The sequence below is a fragment of the Sus scrofa genome, chromosome 1, assembly GCF_000003025.6.
Source record: "Sus scrofa isolate TJ Tabasco breed Duroc chromosome 1, Sscrofa11.1, whole genome shotgun sequence".
Classification (NCBI taxonomy): Eukaryota; Metazoa; Chordata; class Mammalia; order Artiodactyla; family Suidae; genus Sus; species Sus scrofa.
Window position 1 is genome coordinate 165,157,955 of NC_010443.5, and position 18,169 is coordinate 165,176,123.

The window sequence follows — 18,169 nt, forward strand, 5'->3', positions numbered from 1 at the left end:
GAAAACAGAAAAACCAGTCATTAGTGTCCTAAAAGAGGTGGCACCACTATTCACACTTCCCTGTTTCACATTCAGTACGGTACTCACTATATTACAAATTATCAATTTCTGCTACAGGAGACCATTTCTAGTTTGTTCATAGTTTATTTCCTCCCTCCATAGAGATTGTGAAGTGTCTAAATGCTTTTTTCCCCATTGATTACTATAATCATATGATCTTTCCCCAAAAACCTGTTAGTATAGTGATTTAAATAGATTTTCCTTCTATTAAAGAATGTTGTGTTCTTGAAATAACCCAACGAGGTAATACTGTACTATTTTTATGTATTTCTGGGTGACAGTTGCTAATTACTTTGATTAAAATCATAAATGAGATAGCCTCTAATAATGTTCTTTATTCTTACTATCTTTAGGGATTTGGATCATTTTAGACTAGCCTTAGATTGTTTTAGACTAGCTTTGGATTATTTTAGGCTAGCACTGGGTGTGCTACCTCTCTTACTATTTTCTAAAATCTTGTGTAAAAAGTTATCCTTTCATTAAATAATTGGTTGAATTTCCAGTAGAAATAAACAAAATAGAACACCTCTAATCTCTTCCTTTACTTTGTCAGCCAACTTTTTGATTTAAAATATTTTTTTGGTTTAAAAAGCTTTGAGGAGTTCCCGTCGTGGCGCAGTGGTTAACGAATCCGACTAGGAACCATGAGGTTGCGGGTTCGATCCCTGCCCTTGCTCAGTGGGTTAACGATCCAGCGTTGCCGTGAGCTGTGGCGTAGGTTGCAGACGCGGCTCAGATCCCGCGTTGCTGTGGCTCTGGCGTAGGCCGGTGGCTACAGCTCCGATTCAACCCCTAGCCTGGGAACCTCCATATGCCGCGGGAGCGGCCCAAGAAATAGCAACAATAACAACAACAACAACAACAAAAAAGACGAAAAGACAAAAAAAAAAAAAAGCTTTGAGAGAGGGACTGGGAGTTTGGGGTTAGTAGCTACAAACTCTTACACTGGATAAACAATAAGGTCGTACTGTATAGCACAGGGAACTATATCCTATTTCCTGGGATAGACCATGATGGAAGATAATATAAAAAAAGAATAAAAAAATAGAAAAAAGCAGCACATTATAAGTCAACAATACTTAAAAAAAAAAAAAAAAAGCCTGGAGTGGTGATGGCTACATGACAATGTACTTATTAATGCCTCTGTGTACATTAAAATGGTAAATCTTACGCTATGTATATTTAAATATATTTTTTTAAAAGAGAAAAATAAAAGGAGAGAGAGAAAAAGGGAGGAAATGAAAGAGGAAAAAGAAGTAAAGATGGAGACTTCTCAAAATAAATAAACCAGTTTGAGCACCAGCTGGCAACGTTCAAGAATAGCTGCTGGGGAGTCCTTGCTTTGGCACAATGGGATCAGCAGTACCTCTGGATTGCTGGGATGCAGGTTCGATCCCTGGCCCAGGAACTCCATGTGACACAGGGCAAACCGCGCTTCCCCCCCCCCCCCCCCAAAAAAAGAAAGAATATCCTGCTGGGAGGCAGGCACAGTTCACTTAGACCACCAGCAAACCAAGGCTCTGCAGACAGCATGAAGTAGGGCACTCCTGGAACAGTAATATGCGCCACCATATATCATACAGAGCTTTGTCTCTATCTAATCTAAGATGTTAGGATTTACAAGGAAGTCCTCTACACTTCCTACAATTTGGGTTGCAGCCAAATATCACTGTATTTCCATATCTAGGGCTCCTCCTAGAGAGAAGATAGTTAAGTTTCCTTCATATCATATAGGTCAAGATCCTCTTAAACATGGAATTAAGATAATGGCAACATTTTGGGTTTTGGTTAACAGCAAACCAATGTACCACTATTGTAGAGAAAAAAAAAATAATAAAGCAAAGATACCTCAAAACAAACAAAAAAAAAAAAACATGAAAAATCCAGTGTGCCTCTTTGTTTTGCAGTTCTCTTAACTGTTTAGTGTCTGAACAGTACTTTCCTTCCAGAAAATACTTTTGTAATTCCAAAGTAATAGTGTGTTCAATCCAGCTTCTAAACATATAGCAATAAATGTAAATTACAAGACAGCACTTCTTTAATGTATATAATTGGAAGGAAGATTTTTTTCAAAAAGTGATTAAAGCCAAATAAGCTCTTTTGAAAATATTTCTAATAAATATAACAAGTACCAATTTGGAATATAATTTTATTCTGAATTGACCCAGGTTATATACCTTACCATAAACGTATTTTTATAGTGAAGATAGTCTACAGCAACCACCATGATCAATTCACAACAGGATTTGGTGAATGCATGAATGAGAAGGACCATGCCTCAACTGGAATTTGTTTGGTAACAAGGAGAGGACAACATAGGCTAAAATCTCTGTGTTTTTTTCTAGATCTGTCATGGCCTTAATTTGATTGCTACTGCAACAGAATAAAATTTAACATCTTTGCAATTCAAGAAACACACGTGAGATTGCCCCCAAAAGAACAGAGTGAGGGAGTTCCCATCGTGGCGCAGTGGTTAACGAATCCGACTAGGAACCATGAGGTTGCGGGTTCGGTCCCTGCCCTTGCTCAGTGGGTTAACGATCCGGCGTTGCCGTGAGCTGTGGTGTAGGTTGCAGACGCGGCTCGGATCCCGCGTTGCTGTGGCTCTGGCGTAGGCTGGTGGCTACAGCTCCGATTCAACCCCTAGCCTGGGAACCTCCATATGCCGCGGGAGCGGCCCGGGAAATAGCAACAACAACAACAACAACAACAAAAAAAAAAGACAAAAGAATTTGTTGTTGTTTGGAGTTCCCGTCGTGGCGCAGTGGTTAACGAATCCGACTAGGAACCATGAGGTTGCGGGTTCGGTCCCTGCCCTTGCTCAGTGGGTTAACGATCCGGTGTTGCCGTGAGCTGTGGTGTAGGTTGCAGACGCTGCTCGGATCCCGCGTTGCTGTGGCTCTGGCGTAGGCCAGTGGCTACAGCTCCGATTCAACCCCTAGCCTGGGAACCTCCACATGCCGCGGGAGCGGCCCAAGAAATAGCAACAACAACAAAGACAAAAAGACAAAAAGACAAAAAAAAAAAAAAAAAAAAAAAAAAGAACAGAGTGAGAGGAAGAAGAGAGAAAGAATACCTTTCTATGCCAGAAAGAAATTCTCCAATAATGACATAGGTTGGATCAGCTCTCAGGCAAGCCAACGGGCCCCCAATCTCATTTTACACTCAAGTGTCAAATGAAAATTGAGATGAAATATTCTACTTGTACAAAACCAATCTCCCACGTGACCCTTTATCTCAGGGAAGATAGGGTGAGCTAAATTAAATATGATTTTTCTCAATCCTTTCTGTAGTGTTTCACCTAGCATAACATACCTGTTGAGGTGGCCAAGTGCTACAAAGGAGAAAGATAAAACACAACGAGTCCTAAAGAAATACATTATGGGTCTAATTGTACCCCCCGCCCCCTCAAACTCATATGTTGAATTTCTAACCTCCAGTGTCTTAGAATGTTAACCTTATCTGCAGATATAATTAGTTAAAATGAAGTCAGACTAGAATAGGGTGGGTCCTTAATTCATTAGGACTATATTCCTCATGTAAAGATGAAATGTGGACAGACAAGGCACACAGGGAGAATGTCATCTGAAGACCAGAGTTATCTTACTACAAAACAAAAACCACCAGAAGCTAGAAGACCTGGAACAGACCCTTTCCTACTATCTTCTGAGGGTGCACAGCTATGCTGATGCCTAGAGTTTAGACTTCTGGCACCTAGAACTGTGAGGCAATAAATACCTATTGTTCTAAGCCTCCAGTTAGTTGTACTTTGTTACTGCAGCCTCCAGCAAATACAGACAGTAAGAGGTTCCTGTGCACAACCAGCTTCCCCCCTTCAGACTACAGTTCAGATACAGCTTTCCACCCCATGGCTACTGCCACCATGTCGGCCCAGCCCCAGTTATGAGCTGCAGCCACAGCTGCCTGGTCTCTTGACTTGAGGCTCTACCTCCACCTGCTGCACTTGCCAAACCCACGATGACATTAACCTTTCAAAGATGCCAACTTCTCTGCATCACTCTCCTGTTTAGAAATCTCTAGTGACTCACCATGTCCCATAGGAAAAAGCCCAGATTCTCCTGCCTCGAAAACAAGCTTCTCTCTTCTAAGCTAGCTCCAACTACTAGGCCAAGGTCTCCGAGTGACCCTTGAACATACAACCATTATTCTCAATGCTACGCTTCCTCCTCTGCTTGTCACTCTCCCCCTTCACCAACAAAAATTCTGACCATCCTATGAAGACACCTGCCAAGAATACCTTTGGCCTCAAAGCTCTTTCTGTACTGGGGTTCAGGGTAAAGGTCACATCTCCAGCCTCTATGCCTCTGCTGCTTGTATTGGTCATTCTGCATGCATCAAAGACCACCTTGCATGGATACCTAGCATTTTAAAGTGTACACTTTGATTTCTCAGCTAGACTATGAGCTCCTTAACGATAGCATCCATGTTTATAAATTTAGGAGTACTTCTCAAAGCCACAGACAAAGTTGGGCATATGGGCATGCTCTAAATTCTTGTTGAATTAGCTATTAAACATATATTTTAAATTCCTAGAAATGTTACTTTGGGTTATCCCTTCAATTGCAGACTTAAATGAACAAATGTACAGATTTCTTTTTTTTTTTTTTTTTACTTTTTATGGCTGCACCCATGGCATATGGAAGTTCCCACGCTAGGGGTCGAATCAGAGCTACAGCTGCCGGCCTACACCACAGCCATGCCAACGGGGGAGCCGAGCTGCGTCTGCGACCTACACCACAGCTCACGGCAATGCTGGATCCTTAACCCACTGAGCGAGGCCAGGGATCAGCCTACATCCCTATGGATCCTAGTCAGGTTTGTTAACCGCTGAGCCATGAAGGGAACTCCTGATTTCACATGCTTCTACATATATCCAAAGAATTTAAAACTTTCAAGGAATAGGAGAAAAAAAATCCCTTAGGACATTAATCCCAAGTTACTTACCATTCTTCATCACTACATTGGACCAGACATTGGCATTTAAGGCTTGAACAATTCGCTTTATTCCTGTAGATTCTGGGAAGTCATCTAATCAGAGAGGGAAAGAATATAAATTTATATACATACTTACACATACATGCATATGTAGTCATTCCTCAGTATCCATGGGGGATTGGCTCTAGGACCGCCCATGGATACCAAAATCTGCGGATGCTCAACTCGCTTATATAAAATGGTACATTTGCATATAATCTACACCCATCCTCCTACATATTTTAAGTTATCTCTAGATTGCTTATAATACCTTATATAATGTAAATTTGGGGGTACCTTCTGGAATTTTTTTTTTTTTTTTTTTTTTTGGTTTTTAGGGCCACACCTCTGGCTTGTGGAGGTTCCCAGGCTAGGGGTCGAATCAGAGCTGCAGCTGCCGGCCTACACCACAGCCACAGCCACTCGGGATCCGAGCCACGTCTGCAACCTACACCACAGCTCACGGCAACGCCAGATCCTTAACCCACTGAGCAAGGCCAGGGATCAAACCGGCAACCTCATTTTTTCTAGTCAGATTCATCTCCACTGCACCATGACAGGAACTCCGACTTGCTGGAATTTTTTTTTTCTGAATATTTTCAATCCACTGTTGGTTGAATCTGTGGATGTGGAACCTCTGGACAGAGGGCCAACTGTATGTGTAAATACAGCCCCAAGGCCACATTTTAAAAAAACTACAGCTTAATTACCTTGCTTATTTAGTTGTTTCTTCACATTGTACCTTATGTAATAAGGAAAAAAAATTAAGCAATTACAGAGCTTAGAGTTCCTGATAAGAATATTCTAGAAACTAAAACAATAAACAGTAGAAAAGGTTTGTACAATAAAGTCAACCCTATTACCTCATCAACTGAATCCACTCACATTCCCCTGAAACTGTTGGTTTCCATCAATTATGCAGTCCTGGGACAGTACCAGAAATACCAATCTTGGTTATTTATAGACAATGAGCTTTCTGAGGGCAGGAATGATCTGCCCGGTATGCTATAAAATCCCATAAATGCCCTAACTTCTCTAAGGAACCATACAATGATAATTATTGTTTATAACAGATATCTAGAGAACAACTTCTTGATGAGAGAAAGATAGTTCAAAAGTGAGAAGTGAAATTACTTTAACCATAAGTGTAAGAGACAGGCAAAGGGTCATTTTAAAAAAAGCAATACCAACAACTTAGTTTAATTAGTTTAGTATTGGTACTACCTTGCTTTTGGAATTTAGCTGATACTACTCAAAATAACAGGGAAGTAATCTCAGTTAATATACCAACAAGAAGGCAGTATTCCTAGCTGCAATGTAGGTATGGGTGTGCACAAAGGAAATGGAGTTCCTTCAGCTAATGAGTATTTTAAGACTGCATACGGAAAGCAACAGCAGAAATAGTTTTCATATGGTTAAAAGAGAAGAGTTTATGGACCACAGTCCACACAGAACCTGTTTCTAGTGACCTGGCCTGGCCCTGGGTGGTTTAACAGAAAAAAACACAAAATTAGAAGTCAGAAAATCTAAGTGTGAACCCAGAGTCTTTAACTTATTAGCTATTTTATTAAGGACAAATAGCTCATGTTATTCTCAAAAGTGGGGATGATACCACTCAGTGCACCTCTCCTAGAGGAAAGATACACTGGAACTGATGATTTACTGATGTCACCTTCCCCTATAGACTGGAAACTCTTTGAAGGAAGGAATCATGTCTTACTGAGTACATTATTCCCACTACCTAAACAAACATGGTACTTCAAAGACAGCAGGCACTGATGAACTGATGAACCATTTAAAGAATACCAACCTACTGACTTACAGAAATATTAAATTGAAAATATTCTACAAAGATGAATTGATCACTATTGATGTTTAAATGAAAAAAATAAGAGGCTTGTTTATCTTAAGTATCAATGATTCAATTCTTGGAAGAATAACTAATACTCCAGATGATATAACCTAGAACCAAAAATACGGTCTGAAATAACTAAAAACTAGTAGATGAATTTAATACAAACAAGCCTAAGACTGTTTTTAGATTGATGTTCAAATAATATATGCCAATGAAGGACGAGGGTACATGGCTTGGGAACGGTTTGCATTAAAAAAAAAATTCTAGGAAGGTTTCAGTTACTTTACCTAAAGATGACATACTGAAATCTATTTTAAGATTAAGCTGAATTAATACAAGAACATTATGGGAACAAGGAGAAGGAGAAACACAGAAGTATAATGGAGCAGAAACTCCAAAATAAAAACAGATAAAAATAAATGACTCAAATGTTGACTCTCAAAAACAACAGCAAGAGTTCTCGTCGTGGCTCAGTGGTTAACAAATCCAACGAGGAACCATGAGGTTGCCGGTTTGATCCCTGACCTTGGTCAGTGGGTTAAGTACCCGGCGTTGCCATGAGCTGTGGTGTAAGTTGCAGATGCGGCTTGGATCCCACATTGCTGTGGCTCTGGTGTAGGCCGGCGGCTACAGCTCCGATTAGACCCCTAGCCTGGGAACCTCCATATGCCGCGGGTGACGCCCGAGAAAAGACAAAACAAACAAACAAACAAACAAAAAAAAACCAGCAAGAGGAGTATATTTTAGTGCCAGAAATAAGCAATCGCACACATCCTTATAGACACAAAACAGGGTACAAGTTTGGGGAGTCCTAGAAAAACATACAAGAGAAATTATACTTAATAATTTTCAATATTCTTGGAGTTCCCGTTGTGGCTCAGTGGTTAACGAATCTGACTAGGAATCATGAGGTTGCAGGTTCGATCCCTGGCCTTGCTCAGTGGTTTAAGGACCCGGCGTTGCCGTGAGCTGTGGTGAAGGTTGCAAACGCGGCTCGGATCCTGTGTTGCTGTGACTCTGGCGTAGGCCAGTGGCTACAGCTCCGACTGGACCCCTAGTCTGGGAACCTCCATATGCCGTGGGAGCGGCCCAAGAAATGGCAAAAAGACAAAAAAAAAAAATAATAATAATAATAATAACAATAATTTTCAATATTCTTAAACATGTACAGGGAGAAAAATCAGCCTTTTTATTTCATTTCTGTCCTCTTTTTCTCTAGCAGGCCTTTATTCCTGAAGGTAACAACATTTCAGAAAAATTCTAAACAAGCCAGAACATAGAAAAATACATTTTTTTTTAAATATAGGTTTCACATAGCCTTTGCGTACTTTAATTCATACTGGTTGCCCTCCTTAAAATGTCTTTTGCAACAGCTGGCATCTCCCTACCAGTTCTCTAAGTCCAGAACCTCCTCCATTTCTTCCCCATGAAGCAGTTGGAATGTGAGAGTTCACAATGCATTCTTTGAACTTGTGAAGAGAAAGAATCTCTTCTGTCTCTGAAAGACCACAGCACATATATATGTATATTACATATATATTTATAATATATGTTTATAATATTATATATATATTTATAATACTTATGATATTCCACTGGGTAATTCCATTATTTGTATGCATGTTTCATCTTTGTACCAGATTATAAGGTTTTGGTGGGCCAAAACCCACCTTATCTTGGTAGATCCCACAGCAGATAGCATAGCTGTACTTGGAAGAAGAAAAGGTGAGAAGAGGACAAGGGGTGGGGGAAAGCAGAGGGGAAGAAATAGAAGGTCCAATGTGTGGTAGAAGGCAGGTAAATGCAGAGCTACTGGTGGAGGTGGGAGGCACATTCTGGGTCTATTTGTGATTTCATTGTCTGGAAGACTTAGGAATAGTACTGATACACCCTCTAGGGTTCCTGGGATTTCAGCCTCAGGTTACTAGGAAGTCAAAATAAGAATCATAAACTTGATGTATGAATATAGATCAAACCCTCCTTTTTTAGCAGCAGAAAAAGGATAAGAGATTGAAGAGATGACTAAGATTTAAGGTAGAAATCTCTACCTTTATCCACAGAAAAATAAATATTTCGAAAGCCCTAAAATGGATGGTTAAAACTAAATAAATGGATTATTCAATTAATAGACTGTATCAATGGATTCTGCACAAATCTTTTCAAAGAGCGAGGAAAATATAATGTTTTCTGAATATCACTTTGATTCTTCTTCCCTCAATCAAAATAATATCTCATATGTGAAGTCAAATACCATGTTTTCTCCTAACACAAAACACTTACCATCCTCCTCAGGCAACTCTTCTGGATTAAGTTCTACCAATTCAAAGCCATGTTTGATACACCACTCTTGAGCTTTTTGTCGGTTTACTCCTAAAACAACATGCAAAATATTCTTCATAAGCAAAAATAAAACATGAATATTGCTGAAATAAATTTCAAAGTGTCACCTTTAATGTCAATTTTATTCTACAGGTACTGAAAATAAAGTAATATAAGGAGAATAATTTCTCAAACCTAAAGTGTCGGATCTTTTTTTTTTTTTTTAGCTGCACCCGAGGCACATGGAAGTACCCAGGCTAGGGGTCAAATAGGAGCTACAGCTGCTAGCCTACACCACAGCCACAGCAACACCAGATCCGAGCCACAGCTTACAGCAACACCTGATCCTTAACCCACTGAGCAACACAGGGATCAAACACCCATCCTCATGGATACTATGTTGGGTTCTTAACCTGCTGAACCACAATGAGAACCCCCCAAAGTGTCTGTTCTTAAACAATAAAATGTAAATATTCCAAGATTCCAAAGATAAATATCTGAAAATATTTTTGTAAAGTAATAAAATCACACAAGATGATTCTAAGTTAAGGAAACCAACATATAATTTACCAAGGAATGGCAAATCTATGTACCAACTACAATCCCATTGCAGTACCTTACCATTTTCAGACACTCTATCACAAACCAAGATCATCACCTCAGGTAACCATGCTTCTGCCAGTGGAAGCCAGGAAGAAACACTATCAAGACCAGATGTCTAAAGGAAGGGGAGAAAAAAAAATACAAGCATTAGAGAATTCACAGAAAATACAGAAGGAAAAAAGGAAGTACAAAATAATTTCTTTTTTTTTTTGTCTTTTTTGTTGTTGTTGCTATTTCTTGGGCCGCTCCCGCGGCATATGGTGGTTCCCAGGCTAGGGGTTGAATCGGAGCTGTAGCCACCGGCCTATGCCAGAGCCACAGCAACGCGGGATCCGAGCCGCGTCTGCAATCTACACCACAGCTCACGGCAACGCCGGATCGTTAACCCACTGAGCAAGGGCAGGGACCAAACCCGCAACCTCATGGTTCCTAGTCGGATTCGTTAACCACTGCGCCACGACGGGAACTCCCCAAAATAATTTCTTTTCTCTATTTTTATTTTCGGGGTGGAGGGGGATGCCTGTGGCATGTAGAAGTTCCCAGGCTAGGAATCAAACATGTGCCACAGCTATAACCAAATCCAAAGCATCCTTAACCCACCAAGCCACCAGGGAACTCCCCAAATAATTTCTTATTCAAGGTCCATGGAAAACAAAATCTTACTTGTGTGCTGTCAAAGTAAACCACAAATGCTTGGACAGACTCTGCAATCTCTGCAGTGATGAGAAATTTGTTTGGCACCACACACAGATTGATATCTGCTGAATAGTATTTATTATCAATGGTCCAGGGATAAAATCTCACAGCATCGTTGGCAGTAACTTCCACAATAACATCTTCTGTTCCAAGGATATCTAAATAAATGACACAACATTACCACAGAAAGTACAAAGCCAATACACACTGTTCAATCTTCTCAGTAAGATACCAGATTAATAAGGTACTTTCGCTGCTTCTCTTTATGCAAGGACTTCCAAGGGCCTCCCATTTATTAGGGTATTTTCTTCTCTGATCATTTGACTGTAAAAGTAATGATGACATAATTTAATTCAATTTGTTGGCTTTTTTCTTAAGAACACAAAAACTACTGTGACTAGATTGGATAGTAGTAGAGACCAAAAGAGTCATCTAACTAAACACCCAGGAAAGAACAAGTAGAAGAGAAAGGATAATAGCTACATTTTGGGGTGGGAGGGGGGGACCTGTGTCATGTGGAAGTTACCTGGCTAGGGATCAAACCCTCACCAAAGCAATGACTTCAAGCAGCTACAGTGACAATGCGTTAGATCCTTAACCGGCTGTGCCAGAAGTTAACTCCTGAATCTTTTTTCTTTTTCTTTTTTCTTCTTCTTTTTTATAGGGCCACACCTGAGGCATATGGAAGTTCCCAGGCTAAGGGTCGAATGAGCTACAGCAACGTGGGATCCGAGCCAGGTCTGTGACCTACACCACAGCTCATAGCAACGCCGGATCCTTGACCCACTGAGCAAGGCCAGGGATCAAACCCACATCCTCTTGGATGCTAGCTGGGTTTGATTCCTCTGAGCCACAGCAGGAACTCCTACAGTTATTTTATTACTTACATACTTCATAGAAACTGGAAGACTGTAAGAATAGTCAAGAATCTGTAACTATTTGATACTCACTGCAAGCTAAAAGGAAGACAGCAGCAAGGCTAAACCATTAATAAAAATGGAAGAGCTATATAAAGACCCTGAGCCAAATGCTTACACATTAATTCAACTAATGAAATAAAAGAACGGATACTGATAAATGGACATTCCACTGATATTCAGTCTTATTCAGATTCTCTGAAAGCCATCTCAAATTCTTGTTGACCAAGTCATGTCCAGCAAATTTTAATATAGAGTAGCCAAACAAATTAAATGATTTAGAAAAGAACCAAATCTTTCAGGAATCCATGGGCAGCATGGGTATAACTAATGAAATTCTTAAAGTAAAAGCCAAGTCAGTGATGAACAAATAGAGATGTGGTCATGGAACCATTGGAGCATTTTGCTTCCACAATGTCACACTATATTTAGAACTCGAAGAGACATCAGAAATTGTTCTAACCCAGACTCCCATCTCTCACCCCATACCCACAACGTCCACTGATACAGATGTGGGAAATGAGCTTAGAGAAGTAAAATGATATAACATTATAGGGTTATTATAATAATACACAGCAAAATGGCCACAAATGCCTTTTCAATGCATACTACTAAGATGAATATATAAAATATTCCTCAACTCACAATTAGCAAGACATACACAAATAGAAGCTAAATTTTAAATTTCAGAGCTGGGATTACATATTTGGAACACTGTCACAGTTTCGCCTGAACAGAAAGATATGAGGGGAGTTCCCTTCGTGGCTCAGCAGAAATGAATCCAACTGGTATTCATGAGGTTACGGGTTTGATCCCTGGCCTTGCTCAGTGGGTTAAGGATCTGTCAATGCTATGACCTATGGTGTAGGTCACAGACGCGGCTGGAATCCCGAATTGCTATGGATGTTGTGTAGATCAACAGCTGCAGCTATGACTGGACCCCTAGCCTGGGAACTCTCATATACGGCGGCTACAGCCCTAAAAAAGAAAAAGAAAAAAAAAAGTAACATTCTAAAATTTTTCACCAAAACTGTAATTGCTACTCTTAAATCAACAGAAAGGCTGCAACAATACTTGAAAATCTGAGTTTACCTTGTCTCTTTAAGAATTCAGCAATTCTTTCTGCTTAACTTCTACCTACCTAATTATCAGTCAATGCCATAGCAGCCAGCTGCAATGTCCCTTACAGAGCATTAAAAACAAGTTTGGGTAAGAAATAAGCAGGAAGAACAAATAGGTTATTAAGAATCAGGAGTTCCCATCATGGCTCAGTGGTTAACAAATCCAACTAGGAACCATGGGGTTGTGGGTTCGATCCCTGGCCTCACTCAGTGGGTTAAGGATCTGGCGTTGCCATGAGCTGTGGTATAGGTCACAGATGCAGCTCGGATCTGGTGTTGCTGTGGCATAGGCCAGCAGCTACAGCTCTGATTAGACCCCTAGCCTGGGAACCTCCATATGCCACGGGTACAGCCCTCAAAAGACCAAAAAAAAAAAAAAAGAATCAAAGATTCTGTGGTGTTCCCTTGTGGTGCAGTGGGTTAAGGATCCAGTGTAGTTGCTGCAGCAGTTTAGGGTGCTGCTGTGGCATAGGTTCGATGCCTGGCCCGGGAACTTCCACATGCCACAGGCGTCCCCCTGCCCCCAAAAGATTCTGCTTTCATGTAAATGTCTCACAGAAAAAAAAAAATTCCTAGACCAAAGTTTATGTTGCATCCAAAGCTAACATTTCAAACTTCAAGCAGGTGGCACAGCAATATGCTGATAAAAGCACATACGGAAGAAGGTAAACTAAACCAGGAGTAGCAAAAAAAAAAAAAAAAAGGAAAAATTGACTTTTTAAAGGTTAGGAGGAGCCACCATGCGGAATTGGCCTTCATTCATGGGTAATTTTCTAAAATAATGAGTGGACTATTTTTTTAAAGGGGGGGGACACAAAGAGTAAAATAATGATCTCACTTATTGTTAAGGGGGCAAGTACAAGGAGCACAGGGCTAGTACTCCTACCGGCACCACAACCAGTTCTTGATGTGGCTGTATTTTTAGAAAGTGAAATATAATTTGGGTTGGCTTTTTTTTTCTTTTTAAATCAGTGTCCTTGGTTTGTGGAGGAGGAGATAGGATTAAGACGGCGGAATAGAAGGACTGGAGCTCAACTTCTCTCCTAAAAACAACAAAATTCACAACTAAAGATGAGCACTCTTCACCCAAATGGACTGGAAACCTTAAAAAAGATACCTTACTTCAGAAGAAAAAGAGGAGGCCACATCAAGAGGTAGGAAGGGCAATTTCGCGATATAAACAACCCCATACCTCTGGGGTGGGAAGCTCCAAAGACTGGAAACTAACTGGTTCACAGAGACTCACCTATAGGAGTGAGAGTTCTGAGCAACACATCAAACTCTCATTTGTGGGGATCTGGCATGGGGAGAAAGAGCCACAGAGCATCTGGCATTGAAGGCCAGTGGGGCTTGTGTGCAAGAGCTCCACAGGACTGGGGGAAAGGGAGACCCCATTCTTAAAAGGTGCACATGGACTTTCACGTGCACTGGGTTCCAGGGCAAAGCAAAGTCTCCACAGGCATCTGGGTCAAACCTGACCACAGTTCTTGGAGGACATCCTGGGAAAACAGGGGTGAACGTGGCTTGTTGTGAGGGAAGGATACTGAAAGCAAAGCTCTCGGGAATATTCAGCAGCTGCCTTTCTCCGGAGGTGGCTATTTGGGGAAAATCTGGCCCCAGCCTTCAGTCAGCTGCTGAGAAGCCCCAGGGCAAACAACAACCCAGGTGGGATCACAGCCCCACCCCTCAGTAAACAGGCTACCTAAAGACCCCTCAGGCACACAGCTGCCCCTAAGCCCATCCAGAGACTAAGCCCCATCCACCACAGGGATAGGAATCAGCTCCACCTACCAGGGGGCAGGCATCAGCCCCCCCATCAGGAAGCCTACAGCAAGCCCCCATACCGACTTCAGCCACAGGGGGGCAGACACCAGAAGTAAGAGAGGCTACAACTCTATTATCTGTAAAAAGGTCACCACACCAAAAACCTATCAAAATGAAAAGACAGAGAACTATAACTCAGATGAGAGAGAGAGGAAAAACCCCAGAAAAACAGCTAAGTGAGCAGGAGATTCATAGGCTCCAGGAAAAAGATTTTAGACTGTTGATGCTGAAGATGATGCAAGACATTGGAAATAAAGTGGAGGCAAGGATGGATAACTTACAGGAAACACTGACCAAAGAGATACAAGATACAAAACTTAAACACGAAGAGATGCAAAATACAATAACTGAAATAAAAAATTCACTAGAAGCAGCTAAGAGCAGAATACAGGAGGTAGAAGAACAAATAAGCGAGGTGGAGGACAGATTAGTGGAAATTACGGATGCAGAACAGAAAAGAGAAAAAAGATTGAAAACAAATGAAGAGAGTCTCAGAGAACTCTGGGACAATGTGAAACGCACCAACATCTGTATTATAGGGGTGCCAGGAGGAGAAGAGAGAGAGGAGACAGAAAAAATATTCTAAGAGATAATAGCCGAAAACTTCCCTCACATGGGGAAGGAATCACTCACTCAAATCCAGGAAGCACAATGAGTACCAAGGAGGAACACCCCAAGACACATATTAATCAAACTGACCAAAATTAAAGACAAAGAGAAAATCTTGAAAGCAGCTAGGAAAAAGAAAGAACATACAAGGGAACCCCAATAAGGTTATCGGCAGATTTCTCAACAGAAACTCTGCGGGCCAGAAGGGAGTGCCATGATATACTTAACTTGATGAAAGGAAAAAACCTCCAACCAAGATTACTCTACCCAGCAAGGCTCTCGTTCAGATTTGAAGGAGAAATCAAAACCTTCTCAGATAAGCAAAAGCTGAGAGAAGTCAGCAACACTAAACCAGCCTTACAACAAATACTAAAGGAACTTCTATAGGCAGAAAAGAACAAGAAAAGGAGGAAAGAAAAAAGAGCAGCAAAAATAAATCCAAAGCAATTAATAAAATGGCAACAAGAACATACATATCAATAATTACCTTAAATGTTAATGGACTAAACGCCCCAGCCAAAAGACACAGACTGGCTGAATGGATACAAAAACAAGACCCATACATATGCTGTCTTCAAGAGACCCACTTCACTTCTGGGGACACATACAAATTGAAAGTGAGAAGATGGAAGAAAATATTTCATGCAAACGGGGATCAAAAGAAAGCTGGAGTAGCAATACTCATATCAGACAAAATAGACTATAAAATGAAGACTATTTTAAGGGACAAAGAAGGACATTACATAATGATCAAAGGATAAATCCAAGAAGATAATACAACAATTCTAAATATCTACACACCCAACACAGGTTCACCACAATATATAAGACAACTGCTAACAACCTTAAAAGGAGAAATCAACAATAACACAATAATACTGGGGGACTTTAACACCCCACTTACAGCAATGGACAGACAGATCAACCAGACAGAAAATCAACAAGGAAACACAGGCCCTGAATGATGCATTAAACCAGATGGACTTAATAGATATTTATAAGACATTTCATCCAAAAGCAACAGAATACAGATTCTTCTCAAGTGCACATGGAACATTCTCTAAGATTGATCATATCCTGGGCTACAAATCAAGCCTCAGTAACTTTAAGAAAACCGAACTCATATCAAGCATCTTTTCCGACCACAACACTATACGACTGGAAAAAAAACTGCAAAAAACACAAACACGTGGAGACTAAACAACCTGCCACTAAACAACCAATGGATCACTGAAGAAATCAAAGAGGAAATTTAAAAATACCTGGCAGCAAATGAAAACAAAGATATGACACTCCAAAACCTATGGGATGCAGCAAAAGCCATTCTAAGAGGAAAGTTTATAGCAATACAAACCCACCTCAGGAAACAAGAAAAAGCTCAAATAAACAAACTAACTTTACATCTAAAGCAGCTCAAGAGAGAAGAATGGACAAGACCTAAAGTTAGTAGAAGGAAAGAAATCATAAAGCTCAGAGCAGAAATCAATGAAATAGAAACAAAGAAAACCATAGAAAAGATCAATGAGGAGTTTCCGTCGTGGCACAGTGGTTAACGAATCCAACTACGAACCATGAGGTTGTGGGTTCGGTCCCTGGCCTTGCTCAGTGGGTTGAGGATCCAGCACTGCAGTGAGCTGTGGTGTAGGTCACAGACGCGGCTTGGATCCCACGTTGCTGTGGCTCTAGTGTAGGCCGGCGGCTACAGCTCCAATTCGACCCCTAACCTGGGAACCTCCATGTGCCGCGGGAGCAGCCCTAGAAAAAAGGCAAAAAAAAAAAAAAAAAAAAAAAAAAAAAAAATCAATGAAACGAAAAGCTGGTTCTTTGAAAAGATCAACAAAATTGATAAACCCCTAGCCAGACCTATCAAGCAAAAAAGAGCGAGGACTCAAATCAATAAAATTAGAAAGGAAAAAGGAGAACAACAGACATCACAGAAATACAAAAGATCATAAGAGACTACTATATGCAACTATATGCCAATAAAATGGAAAACCTAGAAGAAATGGACAAATTCTTAGAAAAGTACAATCTTCCAAGACTAAACCAAGATGAAGTAGAAAAGATGAATGGACCAATCACAAGAACTGAAATTGAAACTGTGATTAAAAAACTTCCAACACACAAAAGTCCAGGACCAGATGGCTTCACAGGCGAATTCTATCAAATATTTAGAGAAGAGCTAACACCTCCCCTTCTGAAACTATTTCAGAAAATTGCACAGGAAGGGATATTCCCAAACTCATTCTATCAGGCCACCATCACCATGGTACCACAACCAGACAAAGATTCCACAAAAAAGGAGTTCCCGTCGTGGCGCAGTGGTTAACGAATCCGACTAGGAACCATCAGGTGGCGGGTTCGGTCCCTGCCCTTGCTCAGTGGGTTAACGATCCGGCGTTGCCGTGAGCTGTGGTGTAGGTTGCAGACGCGGCTCGGATCCCGCGTTGCTGTGGCTCTGGCGTAGGCTGGTGGCTACAGCTCCGATTCAACCCCTAGCCTGGGAACCTCCATATGCCCCGGGAGCAGCCCAAGAAATAGCAACAACAACAACAACAAAACAACAACAAAAAAGACAAAAGACAAAAAAAAAAAAAAAAAAGATTCCACAAAAAAAAGAAAACTACAGGCCAATGTCACCGATGAACATCAATGCGAAAATCCTCAACAAAACACTAGCAAACCACATCCAACATTAAAAGGATTGTACATCATGATCAAGTGGGATTTATCCCAGGGATGCAAGGGTTCTTCAATATCTGCAAAACCATCAGTGTGATACACCACATTAACAAACTGAAGAATAAAAACCATATGATCCTCTCAATAGACGCGGGAAAAGCCTTTGACAAAATCCAACACCCATTTCTGATAAAAACCCTTCAGAAAGTGGGCATAGAGGGAACCTACCTCAACATGACAAAGGCCATATACGACAAACCCACAGCGAACATCATTCTCAATGGTGAAAAGCTGAAAGAATTCCTGCTGAGATCAGGAACAAGACAAGGATGTCCGCTCTCACCACTACTCTTCAACATAGTTCTGGAAGTCCTAGCCACAGCAATCAGGGAAGTAAAAGAAATAAAAGGAATCCAAATTGGAAAGGAAGAAGTAAAACTACCCCTATTTGCAGATGACATGATGCCATACCTAGAGAATCCTAAAGA

At 40.8% G+C, this 18,169-nt stretch overlaps 1 protein-coding gene across 5 annotated transcripts in view; it reads right to left on the bottom strand.

Annotated features, from left to right (window-relative positions):
- The window catches only part of AAGAB (alpha- and gamma-adaptin binding protein), a 69,997-nt gene that overhangs the window by 34,949 nt on the left and 16,879 nt on the right, over positions 1–18,169 (bottom strand). For all 5 annotated transcript variants that reach the window (XM_005659865.3, XM_003121743.5, XM_005659866.3 and 2 more), the window contains 4 exons: positions 10,496–10,686; positions 9,851–9,947; positions 9,191–9,280; positions 5,026–5,109 (listed from right to left, as the gene is read on the bottom strand). In XM_005659865.3, coding sequence (XP_005659922.3) covers positions 5,026–5,109; positions 9,191–9,280; positions 9,851–9,947; positions 10,496–10,686 — 462 coding nt within the window. The remainder of the gene's footprint in view (positions 1–5,025; positions 5,110–9,190; positions 9,281–9,850; positions 9,948–10,495; positions 10,687–18,169) is intronic.